Source organism: Oncorhynchus mykiss, chromosome 5, assembly GCF_013265735.2.
Source record: "Oncorhynchus mykiss isolate Arlee chromosome 5, USDA_OmykA_1.1, whole genome shotgun sequence".
Taxonomy (NCBI): domain Eukaryota; kingdom Metazoa; phylum Chordata; class Actinopteri; order Salmoniformes; family Salmonidae; genus Oncorhynchus; species Oncorhynchus mykiss.
The window spans coordinates 86,079,089-86,096,552 of record NC_048569.1 but is presented as its reverse complement, the minus strand read 5'-3'; the positions used below and the strand labels follow the sequence as shown (position 1 = coordinate 86,096,552).

At 44.1% G+C, this 17,464-nt stretch overlaps 1 protein-coding gene across 2 annotated transcripts in view; it reads left to right on the top strand.

Annotated features, from left to right (window-relative positions):
* The window catches only part of LOC110524724 (leptin receptor), an 87,259-nt gene extending 77,899 nt beyond the window's left edge, over window positions 1-9,360 (top strand). For both annotated transcript variants that reach the window (XM_021604608.2, XM_021604607.2), the window contains exons 16-20: window positions 948-1,154; window positions 3,844-3,927; window positions 6,564-6,666; window positions 7,305-7,380; window positions 7,593-9,360. In XM_021604608.2, the coding sequence (XP_021460283.2) occupies window positions 948-1,154; window positions 3,844-3,927; window positions 6,564-6,666; window positions 7,305-7,380; window positions 7,593-8,408 (1,286 nt within the window). In that variant the 3' untranslated portion in view covers window positions 8,409-9,360. The remainder of the gene's footprint in view (window positions 1-947; window positions 1,155-3,843; window positions 3,928-6,563; window positions 6,667-7,304; window positions 7,381-7,592) is intronic.
* The last annotated feature ends 8,104 nt before the right edge of the window (window positions 9,361-17,464 follow it).

The following is a 17,464-nucleotide window of genomic DNA, read 5'->3' as shown; positions in this document are numbered from 1 at the left end:
AAAGAGAATGTATGGTTTCATTTATTAAAATCAGCTGAAATGAATGTCATAGATTCTTTCTTTTGTCTGAACAGTGTCCTGATGAGAGAGAATTTTCTCTGCCAGGCAAAGTCGCGCATCATAAGCTCATTGTTATGGATGTAGCCAAATAAATCAAACTAGAAAACAGCTTAAACAAATGCAAATGCTGCTACTTTGCTGCACTTTTTGACGTGACTGTAAATTAGCCGTAGTTGGCTAGCTAGCAAGCAAGGGATTAGAACATTGCCAGTCAGTATTGCAATGGACCATTTAGAATGAACATCTGGTTCGCGTCTATAGCTACAGAACAAAAAGACTGAACAACTGGGTCACGTCCATAGATACAGAACAAAAGAATGAACGACTGGGTCGCGTCTCTTGATTTGTGTCGGGATGATATCTTGTGGAATGATGAAATACTACGAATGAATTAATAAAAATGGTTTTAATGAAAATATGTAGATCATTATTTGAATATGTTGGTAACCTGTTGGATAAAAGTGATGATGCCCTCAAAGCCGGTAGTTGGAGGATATATTGGCATGGGAGTTGTTAGGCCCGAGAAAGTCGTGGGCTGGCAAACCTTGCCAATATATCCTCCAACCACCGGCTTCGAGGGCATTATCCCTCTTCCTTAGTGACAGTTACACTTAAGTGTGTGCGTGTGTGTTGATGATGAAGACAGAAAGGAGTATCGGCATTGTTCCTACTGGACATCCAGTAGAGGGTCAGAACTCAAACCACAGTCATCATAAGTCTACTAGTGGGTGAGGGCATTCACAGCCGACCGCTCAGACGCGTGAGGGCATTCACAGCCGACCGCTTTTTCATGAAGAGAAAATATAAACTTCATTTTTATTTCTCTCTCTCGTCCTTTCCTTTCCCCACTTTCTCTCGTCCTCCCTTTTCTGCCCCTCCCTCTCCAGGTCAGTGTGTGCGTTCATTCAGTGCGTCCCGTGTGAACAGTAGTTGTGTGGTCCTGTTGTGGTCTCTGCAGCCCAACAGCAGTGTACCGTGGTCCCTAGTCGTAGAGTGGTCCGGTCAGAACCACCAGGACAGGCCGGACCAGACCCCAGAGAGCAGAGAGAGGTGGACCAGGTTTCCCCCTACTGACAAGCTCCTCTACCTATATGGTATGTACATGTACTTCCTGTTGTACCTTGCCGTCTCATTTCCCCTCTCATTCTTTCTCTCTCTCTTTCATTCTCTTTCTTTAACAAATCGAAGGCCAAAAATGTACGGCTCCTCTCGGACCAGGCACAAATCCCTGTCATTCGCATAAAGAGGAGACGCCAAAACAGTGGGCGCAGATCAGGGTGCTTTGTGAGAATTTGTCGAGTGGATAATCCTCCTTTACCATCCGTCCTACTGGCGAACGTGCAATCACTGGAGAATAAACTGGTAGAGCTCGGTTCGAGACCATCTTACCAGCTGGACATTAGAACTGTAATATATTATGTTTCACCGAGTCGTGTTTGAACGAGGAAATTGATAATATACAGTTGGCTGGGTTTTCTGTTCATCAGCAAGATAACAGCTACACATGTGCAACCAGAGGGAAAAAAACTCTGGTCCAATTTTACTTCACAAACAGAGAAGCATACAAAGCTCTCCCTCACCCTCCATTTGACAAATCTGACCATAATTCTATCCTCCTGATTCCTGCTTACAAGCAAAAACTAAAGCAGGAAGTACCAATGACTCTCTCTCAATACGGAAGTGGTCTGATGTGGATGCTAAGCTACAGGACTGTTTTGCTACTACAGAATGTGTTCCGAGATTCATCCGATGGCATTAAGGAGTATACCACATCAGTCACTGGCTTCATCAATAAATGCATCGATAACATCATCCCTAAAGAGACCGTACATATCCCTACCAGAAGCCGGGGATTACAGGCAACATCTGCACTGACCTAAAGGCTAGAGGTGCCGCTTTCAAGGAGCGAGACAAGAAAATCCCTAATAAGAAATTGCCCTGTGCCCTCCGACGAACCATCAAACAGGCAAAGCGTCAATACATAACTAAGATCGAATCCTACTACACCGGCTCTGACGCTCATCGGATGTGGCAGGGCTTGCAAACTACTACGGATTAGAAAGGGAAACCTAGCCATGAGCAGCCCAATGACTCAAGCCTACCAGACGAGCTAAATGCTTTCTATGCTCGCTTCGAGGCAAGCCCCACTAAACCATGCATGAGAGCACCAGCTGTTCCGGATGACTGTGTGATCACACTCTCCGTAGCCGATGTGAGCAAGACCTTTTAAACAGGTCAACATTCAGACAGATTACTAGGATGCATACTCGGAGCATGTGCTGACCAACTGGCAAGTGTCTTCACTGACATTTTCAACCTTTCCGTGACCGAGTTTGTAATACCTACATTTTCAAGCAGACCACCATAGTCCCGGTTCCCAAGATCCCCAAGGTAGCCTGTCTACATGACTACTGACCCATAGCACTCACGTCTGTAGCCATGAAGTGCTTTGAAAGGCTTGTCACTCCACACTGCCCTTTCCCACCTGGACAAAATAAACACCTATGTGAGAATGCTGTTCGTTCACTACAGGTCAGTGTTCAACACCATTGTGCCCACAAAACTCATCACTAAGCTAAGGACCCTGCAACTAAACACCTCCCTCTGCAACTGGATTCTGGACTTCCTGACGGGCCTCCCCCCGGTGGTAAGGGTAGGCAACAAAACATCTGCCACTCTGATCCTCAACGTGGGAGCCCTCGGGTGCGTTCTTAGCTTGTTTATTCCATGTGTAACTCTGTTGTTTGTGTTGCACTGCTTTGCTTTATCTTGGCCAGGTCGCAGTTGTAAATGAAAACTTGTTCTCAACTAGCCTACCTGGTTAAATAAAGGTGAAATAAAATTAAAAATAGTCCCCTCTTGTACTCTATATTTACCCATGACTGCATCATTGAGTTTGCCGACAACCCAACGGTGGTAGGCCTGATCACCAACAACAACGAGACAGCCTATAGGGAGGAGGTCAGAGACCTGGCAGTGTGGTGCTAGGACAACAACCTCTCCCTCAATGTAAGCAAGAGAAAAGAGCTGATTGTGGACAACAGGAAAAGTGGGGCTGAGCATACCCCCAATCACTTCAAGTTCCTTTGCGTCCACATCACTAACAAACTATCATGGACCAAATGCACCAATACAGTCGTGAAGAGGGCACGACAATGCCTATTCCCCCTCAGGAGACTGAAAAGATTTGGCATGGGACCTCAGATCCTCAAAGTTCTACAGCTGCACCATCGGTTGCATCACCGCTTGGTATGGAAACTGCTTGACATCTGACCACAAAGTGCCACAGAGGGTAGTGCGTACGGTGCAGTATATCACTGCGGCCAAGCTTTCTGCCATCCAGGACCTCTATACCAGGTGGTGTCAGAGGAAGGCCCTACAAATGTTAAGACTCCAGCCACCCTAGTCATAGACTGTTCTCTCTGCTACCGCACAGCAAGCGGTTCCAGAGCACCAAGTCTAGGTCCAAGAGGCTCCATTAACAGCTTCTAGTCAAACTGTGGCACTTCAATTCGTTTGGAGTTCCAGTTTGAGAGGTTGTTGGCTGTGAGCTTCTGGCGCCCTCTAGTGAGTTTTATAGACATGGTTGAATCTGTTCTAAACTGAGCCCCTCTTTACTCTGTTACTATAAATGGCTCAATCTTTTCTAATCTGCACGTTTCTATGTTCTCTGTGACTTTATATGGTTCAGTCTATTCTAATCTGAGCCTCTGTTCTCTGTGACTAAATGGTTCAATCTGTTTTAATCTGAGCCGCTCTCTGTCCTCTGACTATATTTCCCAGGTCATTTCTATGACACTGATGAGTACGAGTTTATTTTGTATCCAGTGTTCGCGGATGGAGAAGGAGAGCCAGTGTATACTAAAGGTAAGCCCTCCCTCAAGATAGGAACATACAATACAACAGGCCAAAAATGTGTCTCAATGGCTGCATTTACACTGGTAGCCCAATTTGGATCTTTTGACCAATCAGATCTTTCTACAATAATTGGACAAATGATCAAAATTGGGCTGACTGTGTAAACGCAGCCTATGTATTTGACATACGAGTATGGATTGTGTTTATTTTATATATTAAAGCACTGAAATGCATGCATCTATAATGTAAGTCATATGTTAAAAAATGTAGTGCCAATTCTAGAAGTGTTTTATCACAGTTCCTCTAAGGTAATGTATTGGTATCAAATGTTATTAGTCACATGCACCGAATACAACAGGTTACTTATGAGCCTCTAAACCACAATGCAGTTAAAAAAAAAAATATGAGTGAGAATAAGAAATAAAAGTAATTAAAGAGCAGCAGTAAAATGACAATAGCGAGACTATACAGGGGGGGGTACCGGTACAGAGTCAATGTGCGGGGGCACTGGTTAGTTGAGGTAATATGTACATGTAGGTAGAGTTAGTGACTATGCATTGATGATAACAGAGAGTAGCAGCGGTATAAAAGAGGGGGGTGCAATGCAAATAGTCTGGGTATCCATTTGATTAGATGTTCAGGAGTCATGGCTTGAGGTGGAAGCTGTTTAGAAGCCTCTTGGACCTAGACTTGGCGCTCCGGTACCGCTTGCCGTGTGGTAGCAGAGAGAACCGTCTACGACTAGGGTGGCTGGAGTCTTTGACAATTTTTAGGGTCTTCCTTCATATGCCATCCAGAGGTTCTGGATGACAGGAAGCTTGGCCCCAGTGATGTACTGGGCCTTATGCACTACCCTCTGTAGTGCCTTGCGGTCGAATGCGAGCAGGCGCCTGGTGATGTAACCAGTCTAGATGCTCTCGATGGTGCAGCTGTAGAACCTTTTGAGGATCTGAGGATCCATCTTTTCAGTCTCCTGAGGGGGAATAGGTTTTGTCGTGCCCGATTCACGACTCATGGTGTGTTTGGACCATGTTAGTTTGTTGGTGATATGGACACCAAGGAACTTGAAGCTCTCAACCTGGTCCACTACAGCCCCGTCGATGGGGAGGGGGGGGGGGGGGCATGCTTGGTCCTCTTTTTCCTATAATCCACAATCATCTCCTTTGCCTTGATCATGTTGAGGGAGAGGTTGTTGTCCTGGCACCACACGGCCAGGTCTCTGACCTCCTCCCTATACGCTGTCTTGTCGGTGATCAGGCCTACCACTGTTGTGTCATCTGCAAACTTAATGATGGTGTTGGAGTCGTGCCTGGCCGTGCAGTCATGAGTGAAAAGGGAGTACAGGAGGGGACTGAGCACGCACCCCTGAATTGAGGATCAGAATGGCGGATGTGTTCTTACCTACCCTCACCACCTGGGGGCGGCCCGCCAGGAAGTCCAGAATCCAGTTGCAGAGGGAGGTGTTTAGTCCTTAGCTTATTGATGAGCTTTGAGGGCACTATGGTGTTGAATGCTGAGCTGTAGTTAATGAATAGCATTCTCACATAGGTGTTTCTTTTGTCCATGTGGGAAAGGGCAGTGTGGAACGCAATAGAGATTGCATCATCTGTGGATCGGTTAGGGCGGTATGCAAATTGTAGTGGGTCTAGGGTTGATGTGAACCATGACCAGCTTTTCAAAGCACTTCATGGCTACAGACGTGAGTGCTACGTGTCGGTAGTCATTTAGGCAGGGTACATTAGTGTTCTTGGGCACAGGGACTCTGGTGGTCTGCTTAAAATATGTTGGTATTACAGACTCAGACAGGGAGAGGGAGAGGTTGAAAATGTCAGTGAAGACACCTGCCAGTTTGTCAGCGCATGTTCGCAGTACACATCCTGGTAATCCCTCTGGCCCTGCGGCCTTGTGAATGTTGACCTGTCTAAAGGTCTTACTCACATCAGCTGCGGAGAGCGTGATCACAGTCTTCCGGAACAGCTGGTGCTCTCATGCATGTTTCAGTGTTATTTGCCTCGAAGCGAGCACAGAAGTACTTTAGCTCGTCTGGTTGGCTTGTGTCACTGGGCAGCTCTCGTGCTTCCCTTTGTAGTCTGTAATAGTTTGCAAGCCCTGCCACATCCGACGATTGTCAGAGCTGGTGTAGTACGATTCGATCTTAGTCCTGTGTTGACACTTTGCCTGTTTAATGGTTCCGCTGTAGATTTCATTTTCCAAAGATTGCACGTTTGCTATCAGAATGGAAGGAAGTTGGGGTTTATTAGATTGGCTACGAATTCTCAGAAGGCAGCCCGCCCTCTAGACCCTTTTTCTCCGCCTCCTCTTCACACAAATGACGGGGATCTGGGCCTGTTCCCGGGAAGCAGTATGTCATTCACATCGGACTCGTTAAAGGAAAAAAAGTATTCTGCCAGTCCGTGGTGATTAATCGCAGTTCTGATGCCCAGAAGTTATTTTCGGTCATAAGAGACGGTAAGCAGCAACATTATGTACAAAATAAGTTTAAAAATAAGTTACAAACAACGAAAAGAAATGAACACAAAAAAAATTGGTTGATCTCTGGTGCCATCTTGTCAATAGGAATATGATCCAATGTGGATTGATTGATTGACTGATAGACTTACACAGGGTGTTGTCCTGTCCTCCAGTCTTTAGGGGGAGTGATGCTGGGCCTGCTGCCTACATGCTTCTGATGATCATCGCCTTCCTCTCCATTGTCCTCTTCGTCACCCTGGTCATATCCCAAAACCAGTAAGATTATATTTCACATCATTATTGAATATAATTTAAAGTTTAATCATTTGACAATGAACTGTATATACTGCTAACAGATTTTTGCTCAGTCGTAGACATTCAATAGCAGTGTTGCATTCTGTTCTATACCAGTGGTGTGTTCTGTTCTATACCAGTGGTGTGTTCTGTTCTATACCAGTGGTGTGTTCTGTTCTATACCAGTGGTGTATTTACAGAAAGTACTTTTGGACTGTGTCTGACATTAGAAAGAGAAGATCAATGTTTTTTGCCTCTGTGCAGGTGGTTAAGACTAAAATGGTGATACCAGGTAGTTATTGATCTGAGGAACACAGTCAGACACATTGATTAGGAATGGAATTCGATTATACGTGACATTTCAACAATGTACAGAATGTCCTCAGGGCTCAATTACTATGGTGATTGGCTGAATGTGTTCTGAGAACGAGGGAGAAAGGGGGTGAGCGAGTGAGGCGCTCACTTCACATACACATGCTGCCCTCAGTCCTAGCTACACCTAAGCACACATCCGTACACAAACGCACTACGCTTTGTAAATGTATATGAGTGAGAGTGTTGGATTGGAGACTGAAAGGCTCCATACCTTGTTGTTAAATTCTATTCTGTCTGAATCCCAGCATGAAGAAGTTTATGTGGAAAGATGTTCCCAACCCCAACAACTGTTCTTGGGCTCAGGGGATTGACTTCGGGAAGGTGAGGTGTACAGGAATATTACTCCACACACAGTTAGCCATGAAAACACACTTAAAGATATAGCAGGCTACTAACACAGTAAGAGACCATAGAGACCAAAAAATGCATGTGCTGTGTAGGACAGCTTGCCACAGTATTGAACAAGTCATATCTAATCCATAGTCTTGTTCACCTTGCTGTAGTCCTAACTCTCCTCCTATCTTCTTGTCCAGGCTGACACTATGGAGCAGTTGTTCCGCCACCCAGAGGGTCTGCCAGCCTGGCCACTACTCCTCGTCTCAGAGACCATCTCCCAGGCCACCATCATGGAGAAGACTGGGCCCCCTACGTCAGGCTCAGACAAGGATCTGATCCCAGCCTCCTCCCCAGCTCTCTGTGTGGACTCAGAGGTGCCTGGGCTCCCAGAGGAGGAGGAGAGCCTCCAACTCCCAGATCTCCCCAGGAGTTTGGAGAGCTCAGCCCAGCCGTCAGTGACCTACGCCACCGTGCTTCTCTCTGACAACCCCCACCACCTCTACAAGCAGGAGGGCAGCCTCAGCAGTTCCAGCGACGAGGGCAACTTCTCAGGCAACAACTCCGACATCTCGGGCTCCTTCCCCGGAGGCCTGTGGGAGCTGGAAATCTCCCATTCCGGAGCCGGAGAGTCGGACCTGGACCCACGGCGTTCCTGCTCTTACAACTCTATCGAGGAGTTTTCCGAGACTTCAGAGCAGGAGGATGAGGCCCTGGGAGGAGAGAGGGATGGGGGGATAGAGGTAATTGAGGAGAAGGACCTGTATTACCTGGGGATGGACTGTCAGGAGGAGAGTGAGGAGGAGGAAGACACAAGGGCTATGCTTCTCAAAGAGGTGATGGTTCTGGGGAGAGGGGGCTCGTCCGTTGAGTCCATCCCTTTGCTCGGGAGTCAGGACTCTATGTTTAGTGAGTACAGTGACGAGGGGTCGGTGGTAGGGATGAGGAGTGTCCCCCTCTACCTCCCCCAGTTCAGAACTGCTCCCTCCAGTCCACTCAAAGCACAGGACAGCTGATTCAGTCTGATGCTGCTGTTTATTCCCTCAGGAGGGAGAGAACTCAGGAGAGACACAGACAATGGCCTGTGGCCGGTGTTCAGTCAGTGATAGGCTCATCTATTCTGTGGAGGGCATTTACAGAACCTTAGCTGTTTTTAGATGGCACACTATTCCCAATATAGTACACTTAGATCCCTATGGGCCCTGGGCAAAAGTTGTGCACTTCTATTGGACATTTAGAATATGGGGAAAAGGCATCCAATGGTGCGAGGTGTCCTAGATGCTAAGCCTCTGCCCACTTTATAAGTAATAGGATGCCATTTTATAAGCACATTCTCTCCGTCTACAGTGCTACTGTTCAGTCCACAGGAAGCCAGCTCTGTCACATCTCGGAGGGAGGAGAGCAGAGGGGTGGAGGCTCCTTCATTCAGTGCTGCACACTTCCAGGAACTATTATGCTGGGATGAATTTACTTTAAAAAATAGAAAAAAGGAAAATAAAGGCCTATCTCCTGAAAAGGTCTATTTTCTTTCCGATGGCTGCTCTGAGCTCGATAGACTGTACAGCATAAGCACATGATGGGATCGTGTCTCAAAGCAGGTGTTATTGAATGGTTGGACTCTGGTGGATGTTGGATTTGGATGCTTTTGGAACACTCATTGTAACAGTTGTGGAGAATCGCCTTTTAGATCTGCAATTGCATTGACTGAGCCCTCAAAAAATATATATATATTTTCTTCGTTGTAAATGTACTGTATTTGAAACTTCTTTACGATATGTAAAGATGTGCCATCTAGTTTCATTGCGTGCCTTTTTCTATTGAAAAAGCTGTTGCTACTGTATGTGTATACATGATAAAATAATGTACATTTTGACACCAATGAAAAAAGGAAAATACCAGAGTGATATGTAATACTTGTCAAGATCTTGTGTAGTTTTCGTGGTCACAATAAAATCTTTATTGCCACGACTGTTGACTTATTAAGAAATGGTTGAGTTGAAGGTGGTCCATGCTGAGAAAGATCCCATCTAAAGGTGTTTTCTATTCCACCATTACCGGGGCCATCAGTCACTCAGACAGGGTAGGGTTGCAGACAGACAATACTGGGGGACCCATGAGCTGCCACAGTGAACCATTATTTTGTGGTATATATCGACTTGGTTTTCTTGAGGGTGGGAGAATACAGTTTCTGCCTGCTGTGACACAGATTACATACTGAGTTTCTGCATGCTGTGACACAGATGACATACTGAGTTGCTGCCTGCTGTGACACAGATTAGCCATGTCGCTAGGCAGGGACCTGGGTTAAGCATGGCTTCACAGCAGAACACAACCTTATTTATCATTGAGAACAAAGATCACAGCTGCTCTCACCTCACTGGAGGTAGGCTATAAGCCAAACAACAACACCCACCTGGTCCATTAATACATTTTCCTGGTTGCCCCATTCAGAAAGGTCCAAATTTAGATGAAAGTAGAACAAGAATAGCCTGGTCCCAGACCTGTTTGCTATCGTTCCAACTCCTTAGCATGATGCAACCAACAGATTGATACCCAGGCTAGAAGAAGACCGCTCATATATAGAATGTGCTGAAACATGATAGATTGGCATGGACATCATGTGAGAAACTGACATATTGTTTCTATAATCTGAAAGGGTTTGGGAATGGAGGAAAATGTGATCCCATGGGATAATATAAGAAATCAGAAGTGGGATATTTGCATAATTTGTGATTGAGAGCAGGGTTTCTTAAACTATGGTTTGGGACCCGAAGTGTGCCCTGAGCATGTGAGAGGTGGGTCGAGTTATGAGTAAACATTTATGTTTCTTAATTTGGTTCGTGTGGAGACGGTACATTTCTCATTTGAGTCTCAAGCTGAAAAAGCTTAAGAACCTCTGGGTTAGAGTATTATTTCCAGTGTACTGTAGCAGAACTACCAGGAGAGGGTGCTCTATCAACATCTTACTGTATCTCCTCTTAGTGTTTGATTTGGCTGTAACCATGCTGGGGGGGGGGAGCATAGAGCAGCCTAGGCTGGTGACCAGCCTTAATTGTGTTTTCGCTGGTGACCAGCCTTAATTGTGTTTTCGCTGGTGACCAGCCTTTGTTGTGCTTTCGCCGGTGACCAGCCTTTGTTGTGCTTTCACTGGTGACCAGCCTTTGTTGTGCTTTCGCTGGTGACCAGCCTTTGTTGTGCTTTTGCTGGTGACCAGCCTTTGTTGTGCTTTTGCCTGTGACCAGCCTTTGTTGTGCTTTCGCTGGTGACCAGCCTTTGTTGTGCTTTCGCTGGTGACCAGCCTTTGTTGTGCTTTCGCTGGTGACCAGCCTTTGTTGTGCTTTCGCTGGTGACCAGCCTTTGTTGTGCTTTCGCTGGTGACCAGCCTTTGTTGTGCTTTCGCTGGTGACCAGCCTTTGTTGTGCTTTCGCTGGTGACCAGCCTTTGTTGTGCTTTCGCTGGTGACCAGCCTTTGTTGTGCTTTCGCTGGTGACCAGCCTTTGTTGTGCTTTCGCTGGTGACCAGCCTTTATTGTGCTTTTGCTGGTGACCAGCCGTTGTCATCTTTTCACTGTTGTGTTTTTGCTGGTGACCAGCCTTCATTGTGTTTTCGCAGGCCTCTGTTATGTTTTCGCTAGTCACCAGCCTCTGTTGCGTTTTCGCTAGTCACCAGCCTCTGTTGCGTTTTCGCTAGTCACCAGCCTCTGTTGCGTTTTCGCTAGTCACCAGCCTCTGTTGCGTTTTCGCTAGTCACCAGCCTCTGTTGCGTTTTCGCTAGTCACCAGCCTCTGTTGCGTTTTCGCTAGTCACCAGCCTCTGTTGCGTTTTCGCTGGTGGCCAGCCCCTGTTGCGTTTTCGCTGGTGGCCAGCCTTTGTTGTGTTTTTGCTGGTGGCCAGCCTTTGTTGTGTTTTCACTGGTGGCCAGCCTTTGTTGTGTTTTCGCTGGTGGCCAGCCTTTGTTGTGTTTTCGCTCTTGGGTTTTCACTGGGGGCCAGCCATTGTTGCGTTTTCGCTAGTGGCCGGCTGTTGTTGTGTTTTCGTTGTTTACACTTGTGGCCAGCCATTGTTGTGTTTTCGCTGGTGGCCAGACTTTGTTGTGTTTTCGCTGGTGGCCAGACTTTGTTGTGTTTTCGCTGGTGGCCAGACTTTGTTGTGTTTTTGCTGGTGGCCAGACTTTGTTGGATTTTTGCAGGTGGCCAGCCTTTGTTGTGTTTTCGCTGGTGGCCAGACTTGTGTTTTCGCTGGTGGCCAGCCTCTGTTGCGTTTTCGCTGGTGGACAGACTTTGTTGTGTTTTCGCTGGTGGACAGACTTTGTTGTGTTTTCGCTGGTGGCCAGACTGTTGTGTTTTCGCTGGTGGACAGACTTTGTTGTGTTTTCGCTGGTGGCCAGACTTTGTTGTGTTTTCGCTGGTGGCCAGACTTTGTTGTGTTTTCGCTGGTGGCCAGACTTTGTTGTGTTTTCGCAGGTGGCCAGCCTTTGCTGTGTTTTGGACACACAAACTAGTCACCAGCATACCAATATATGCTGGTTACCTGCAAAACCAGCATCAAGTCACATTATGCAGGCCTTCAAAGTGATATCTGATTCCAATTGCAATCCACACTGACTGGGGATATCTGAATATTATAACTTTAATTCCCCCACAATCTGCATTCACAATGACTGCCAGGGTTAGAAAGATTAATACAGTAGACTACATAAAACATCCAAATTGGAACAACCATTTCAGTAACGGATGCAATAAGTCCAACTAACAGATTTAATTCGTTTTGAAAAAATCTATTCTATTTATCTTTGTGTAGCATGAAAGGTGAAATAAATACAATTGTGTAAATGTCTAGTAGTTGTCTTGATTTCTTTTAAAGCCTTGGATAGCCTCCAGACACCTGTGGGACAACAATTGCTTTGCAATATGTTCAAGATTTCTTTCAAAAAGCAAGTCAGTATACCAATTGAATAAACTAGATATCCTAAATAGTGTTGTGTTTGCATTGGCTCCAATAGGTTATGCAGCACTAACATGGTCAGCCAGGAATTCCTGGAGGTGAGGATGGGGGAAGAGTGCAGCGGTATAAAGTACTTAAGTTGTAGTTTTGGGGGCGGTGGGAATCTGTACTTTACTATTTATATTTGACTTATTTTTACTTCACTAGATTCCTTAATAAAAGAATGTACTTTTTACTCCATACATTTTCACTGACACCCAAACCTACTCATTACATATTGAATGCTTAGCAGGACAGGAAAATGGTCCATTCACACTTATCAAGAGAACATCCCTGGTCATCCCTACTGCCTCTGATCTGGTGGACTCAGTAAACACGCATGCTTTGTTTGTAAATTATGTCTGGGTGTTGGAGTGTGCCTCTGGATATCCATACATTTTTTTTAAAAACAAGAAAATGGTGCCAACTGATTTGCATAATACAAAGAATTTGAAATGATTTATACTTTTACTTTTGACACTTAAGCGTATTTTAGTAATTACAGTAGGGCAAAAAAGTATTTAGTCAGCCACCAATTGTGCAAGTTCTCCCACTTAAAAAGATGAGGCCTGTAATTTTCATCATAGGTACACTTCAACTATGACAGGCAAAATGAGAAATAAAAATCCAGAAAATCACATTGTAGGATTTTTTTATGAATTTATTTGCAAATTATGGTGGAAAATAAGTATTTGGTCAATAACAAAGGTTTATCTCAATACTTTGTTATATACCCTTTGTTGGCTATTTTGGCCCATTCTTCCATGCAGATCTCCTCTAGTGCAGTGATGTTTTGGGGCTGTTGCTGGGCAACACTGACTTTCAACTCCCTCCAAAGATTTTCTATGGGGTTGAGATCTGGAGACTGGTTAGGCCACTCCAGGACCTTCAAATGCTTCTTACGAAGCCACTCCTTCATTGCCCAGGCGGTGTGTTTGGGATCATTGTCATGCTGAAAGACCCAGCCATGTTTCATCTTCAATGCCCTTGCTGATGGAAGGTTTTCACTCAAAATCTCACGATACATGGCCCCATTCATTCTTTCCTTTACACGGATCAGTCGTCCTGGTCCCTTTGCAGAAAAACAGCTCCAAAGCATGATGTTTCCACCCCATGCTTCACAGTAGGTATGGTGTTCTTTGGATGCAACTCAGCATTCTTTATCCTCCAAACACGACAAGTTGAGTTTTTACCAAAAAGTTATATTTTGGTTTCATCTGACCATATGACATTCCCAATCTTCTTCTGGATCATCCAAATGCTCTCTAGCAAACTTCAGACGGGCCTGGACTTGTACAGGCTTAAGCAGGGGGACCCCTCTGGCACCGCAGGATTTGAGTCCCTGGCGACGTAGTGTTTGTTACTTTGGTCCCAGCTCTCTGCAGGTCATTCACTAGGTCCCACGTGTGGTTCTGGGATTTTTGCTCACCGCTCTTGTAATAATTTTGACCCCACGGGGTGAGATCTTGCGTGGAGCCCCAGATCGAGGGAGATTATCAGTGGTCTTGTATGTCTTCCATTTCCTAATAATTGCTCCCACAGTTGATTTCTTCAAACCAAGCTGCTTACCTATTGCAGATTCAGTCTTCCCAGCCTGGTGCAGGTCTACAATTTTTTTTGTGTCCTTTGACAGCTCTTTGGTCTTGGCCATAGTGGAGTTTGGAGTGTGACTGTTTGAGGTTGTGGACAGGTGTCTTTTATACTGATAACAAGTTCAAACAGGTGCCATTAATACAGGTAACGAGTGGAGGACAGAGGAGCCTCTTAAAGAAGAAGTTACAGGTCTGTGAGAGCCAGAAATCTTGCTTGTTTGTAGGTGACCAAATACTTATTTTCCACCATAATTTGCAAATAAATTCATTAAAAATCCTACAATGTGATTTTCTGGATTTTTATTTCTCATTTTGCCTGTCATAGTTGAAGTGTACCTATGATGAAAATTACAGGCCTCATCTTTTTAAGTGGGAGAACTTGCACAATTGGTGGCTGACTAAATACTATTTTGCCCCACTGTACATGTACATTTGATATTTAAGTATATTTAAAACTAAATGTTTTTTTACTTTTACTCAAGTAGTATTTTACTGGGTGACTTTCATTTTTACCTGAGTCTTTTTCTATTAAGGCATCTTTACTTTTGACAATTGTGTACTTTTCCACCACTGGGAGAGTGACTGATCAATTGTTTCATCCAGGAGACAGGTTTCATCCGAGCAGGGGTTCAACACCATTCCTGAAGTAAAATAGAAAAAAGAAATTATTAAAAAATGTCATGAATCCAGCACAGGTCTACACAAACAGTGCATTTGGAAAGTATTCAGACCCCTTGACTTTTTCCATGTTTTGTTACGTTACAGCCGTATTCTAAAATTGATTGATTAGGGAAAAAAACAATTTAATCGACACACAATACCCCATAATGACGAAGCAAAAACAGATTTAGAAAATTTAGCAAATGTGTATATTACATATACATAACTATTCAGACCATTCCAGGTGAAGCTGGTTAAGAGAATGCCAAAAGTGTGCAAAGCTGTCATCAAGGAAAAGAGTGGCTACTTTAAAGAATCAAAAATCGAAAATATATTTTAACACTTTTGGTTGCTACATGATTTCATGTGTTTTCATAGTTTTGATGTCTTCACTGTTATTCTACAATGTAAAAAATAAAGAAAAACCCTTGAAATAGTAGGTGTGTCCAAACCTTTGACTGGTACCATATTTCTGTTGCTTTTGTATTGTTTTTGTAAACAGTTTATTTGTTTGTGGGACCAATATATTGGATATGCATAGGCTAAACTTTCAGGCACTTTGGAGAGGTTGAAAAAACACTTGGATATCCCCTATATGTCCTCCGACACCACCGCATGTTTGAGAGAGGTTGGTGTTGTAGGAATTCAGTTTTTTTGGTGAATAATAACTTTTAGGCACATCCAGTGTGCAAAAACTGTGCAATTACCACATTCTGACACTGGAGATGTTGAAAGGACACTTGACTGTACCCTGGATTCCCCATAACACCACCACAATGTTTCACTGAGGTTAATATGGTAGAAATTGTTTTTTTTAATACTGAACAAATAACAGTTAGGGATTGCAAATATGTAATAGCACTAGAATGATCGAATTTACAGACATATGCCACTTGTTTCCAAGGGACACTTGGAAACATCCCGTGACCACACCTGACACCACTTACTAAAACATCTACCCATTTCCAGTTGTTAGGTCTAACAATCCCATTTTTTTCTGATATTGTTCACATGTTGTGGAAGCCATCTTGTGTGTTTCCAGCTCTAGTCATCAATAACTTGTCAATGAAAGGTAACTTTTGTGTGTGCTTGATCTTGTGTATTCTAAACTATCATCTGATCAGTTCCTTATCTCCCAGATGTTTTCTTTCCAGATGTTCCACGTTTTTGCATGTCAGAATCATGTATTACACATGAATAGCACTTACTTTGAAGTATGTCTATTGAGGTGGAAATCTACATTTTGCCATTACAAGTCATGTAATACATTGCATAGACTCACTGTGTGCAATAATAGTGTTTAACTTAATTTTTTATCCCTACATCTCTGTGCCACACACATACAAGTATCTGGTTCCTCAGTTAAGCAGTGAATTTCAAACACAGATTCAACCAAAAAGACCAGGGAGGTTTTCCAATGACTCACAAACAAGGGCACCTACAGTATTGGTAGATGGCCAAAAAAAAAACAGAGCAGACATTGAATATCCCTTTGAGCATGGTGAAGTTATTAATTATACTTTGAATGGTGTATCAATACACCCAGTCACTACAACGATACAGGTGTCCTTCCAAACTCAGTTGCTGGAAAGGAAGGAAAGCGTTCAGTGATTTCACAGTGAGGCCAAAGGAGACTTTAAACCAGTACCAGAGTTTAATGGCTGTGATAGGAGAAAATTGAGGAGGGATCAACATTGTAGTTACTGCACAACACTAACCTAATTGACAGAGTGAAAAGGCCTGTACAAAATAACAAATATTCCAAAACATGCATCCTGTTTGCAGAAAGGCACTTAAGTAACACTACAAAAAAGGTGGCAAAGCAATTAACTTTTGGTTCTGAATACAGTGTTTATGTTTGGGGCAAATCCAATCCACTGAGTACCACTCTCCATATTTTCAAGCACAGTGGTGGTTGCATCACTTAACAAAGACGGCGCCGATAGAGATGGCAGCTTCTCTTCTAGTCCTTAGGAAACTGCAGTATTTTGTTTTTCATGTATTATTTCTTACATTGTTAGCCCAGAAAACCTTAAGCGTTATGACATACAGCCAGGAATAACTATTTGATATCACAGAGACATCAACTTACCAGCTCTACGACCAGGAATACGACTTTCCCAAAGAGGATCCTTCATCTGCACCTCCTAGAGCATTCGAACTGATGCCAGAGGCCGACCCAAAACAACGCCGCCGAAGGACAGGGTGCCGGAGCGGTCTTCTAATGAGGCTTCGGATGTGCACACACCACCCACCGCTTCAGAGTATATTACTCGCTAATGTCCTGTCCCTAGTTAACAAAGTTGAGGAAATTAGGACAAGAGTTGCTTTCCAAAGAGATATCCGGGATTGTAACATACTCTGTTTCACAGAAACATGGCTAGCTTGGGACATGCTGTCAGAGTCAGTACAGTCAACGGGATTTTCAGTGCATCGCAACGACAGGAATAAACATCTCTCCGATAAGAAGAAGGGCAGGGGTGTATGTTTCATGATCAACGACTCATGGTGTTTTTATTTTTTTTAAATGTAACCTTTATTTAACCAGGTAGGTCAGTTGAGAACAAGTTCTCATTTACAACTGTGACCTGGCCAAGATAAAGCAAAGCAGTGAGACACTAACAACAACACAGAGTTACACATGGAATAAACAAACGTACAGTCAATAACACAATAGAAAAGTCTACATACATTGTGTGCAAATGAGGTAAGATTAGGGAGGTAAGGCAATAAATAGTCCGTAGTGGTGAAGTATTTAGAAATTAAACACTGGAGTGATACAGTGGGGCAAAAAAGTATTTAGTCAGCCACCAATTGTGCAAGTTTTCCCACTTAAAA